Source organism: Microtus ochrogaster, unplaced genomic scaffold, assembly GCF_000317375.1.
Source record: "Microtus ochrogaster isolate Prairie Vole_2 unplaced genomic scaffold, MicOch1.0 UNK16, whole genome shotgun sequence".
NCBI lineage: Eukaryota > Metazoa > Chordata > Mammalia > Rodentia > Cricetidae > Microtus > Microtus ochrogaster.
Genome location: NW_004949114.1, coordinates 343612 through 345576, shown reverse-complemented (window position 1 = coordinate 345576; position 1965 = coordinate 343612). Strand labels below are relative to the sequence as shown.

At 44.6% G+C, this 1965-nt stretch overlaps 1 protein-coding gene across 1 annotated transcript; it reads left to right on the top strand.

Moving 5' to 3' along the window:
- The first annotated feature begins 212 nt into the window (after positions 1-212).
- On the top strand, positions 213-1352 carry LOC101983109 (olfactory receptor 2AE1-like). The gene has a single exon (XM_005367291.2). It carries the CDS (start codon positions 213-215, stop codon positions 1146-1148), a length of 936 nt encoding a protein of 311 aa, XP_005367348.1. The 3' UTR covers positions 1149-1352.
- Positions 1353-1965: the final 613 nt, after the last annotated feature.

The window sequence follows — 1965 nt, the reverse complement described above, 5'->3', positions numbered from 1 at the left end:
GCACAACTAGAAATAGGTAGACATTTCTACTAATTGTCCAAAGGCCCAATATCATGTCCAATGGATATATACGAAGACATTTAAAGTATTTAAAATAAAGAGAAAAAATTCTTCACATTTTTCCTGAGAAAGGAAGTACTCATTGTCAAGTTGTGTTTCTTGCATCACACTCCTCTCCTCTCCTGATTCTTTCAGGGAATGAGGAAAGGAACATGTGGGGGTGGAACCAGACCTCCCTGGAAGACTTCATCCTTCAAGGGCTCTTTGATGACTCCTTCTTCTCCCTTTGTCTTTTCCTCCTGATCATGCTGGTGTTCCTTACTGCAGTGAGTGGCAACAGCCTCACCATCCTCCTCATCTGTGCTGACCCCCGTCTTCACACACCAATGTACTTCCTGCTCAGCCAGCTGTCCCTCATGGATCTGATGCATGTCTCCACAACCATTCCCAAGATGGCGACCAACTATCTGTCTGGCAAGAAGTCCATCTCGTTTGTGGGCTGTGCCACCCAGCACTTCATGTACCTGTCTCTTGGTGGTGCAGCGTGTGTCCTCCTGGCTCTCATGTCTTATGACCGTTATGTTGCTATCTGTCATCCCTTACGCTACACCGTGCTCATGAGCAGAAGTGTGGTAGTGATGATGGCTGTCATGTCATGGCTGAGTGCATCTGTGAACTCCCTAATCCTCACATCTGTCTTAATGAGCTTCCCTTTCTGTGGTTCAAGAATCATCCACCACTTCTACTGTGAACTTCCAGCTGTTTTGAAGTTGGTATGTGGGGACATCACTCTGTATGAGACAGCAGTATACATCTGCAGCATTGTCTTTCTTCTCCTTCCCATCATTCTTGTCTCTACATCCTATGGACTCATTCTGCACAGTGTCATGCAGATGCGCTCAGCTGGGAGTAAGAGAAACGCCTTTGCCACCTGCAGCTCTCATCTCATTGTGGTTTCTTTTTATTATGGTGCCAGTATGTTCTCCTATATGAGGCCCAAGTCCCAGCGCACCCCACTGCAAGACAAAGTTGGTTCTCTTTTCTATAGCATCATTACTCCTGCCCTGAATCCCCTGATTTATACTCTCAGGAATAAGGATGTTGCCAAGGCTCTGAAGAGAGTGCTGAGAAGGGACATTGTTGCCTAGGGACTGCAATTGTAGTTGCCAGGATAAAGTGCTGGGTAGAGTATACTCCTTACATAGGTCAGGGCAAAACACTGACTTTTAAGATCCAGATTCCTGATGCTCTTTGAGGAAAATATGAATGGAGTTTCAGCCTCTAATCTCACTACTATAATATTTTCCCCAGCATGCCATACCATACATTATGTTTCAGTACGCTGTTTGAGAAGTGGTAGACAATATCAAAATATCTCTCTAGTGGAGATCATACACAGTGGTAGCTCAGTTGGTGAGGTGCTTGTTGTGCAAGCATGAGCTGTGTCCTACCCCAGACTTTGTGCAAAGAGCCAGATATGGTGGTATAAGCTCATAATCCTATTATTGTAGAAGTGGAGACTAGCTGCTGCCATTGGCTCCCAGTAGTCAGCCTGTCTTAATGGGCAGTTTCGGGTCAGGGAAGCTCAAAGAAAGTGGGTATATTCAGAAGAACAACATCCAAGGTTGAGCTCTAGTCTCCAGACACACACACACACACACACACACACACACACACACACACACACACACACATTGAGGGGGATAGAATAGATAGGAATCCCCTGAGAGTACAGGAACAGACAGACAGATAGACTGACAGAGAATTAAAAAGGTGAAGAAGTCACAAAGTCCAGTGGAACTGGAAAAAAAATGACAGGGTAGTGAAGCAAGGGTCTTTTATGTTTATTGTTTTTATTAATTTAAAATAGGAAATCATGCCAAAAGACTGTCAGATTGGGTCATGATGGTAGTTTCAATAGGAATGGCCCCCAGAGATTCAGGTGTTAGAATGCTTGGCTTATAA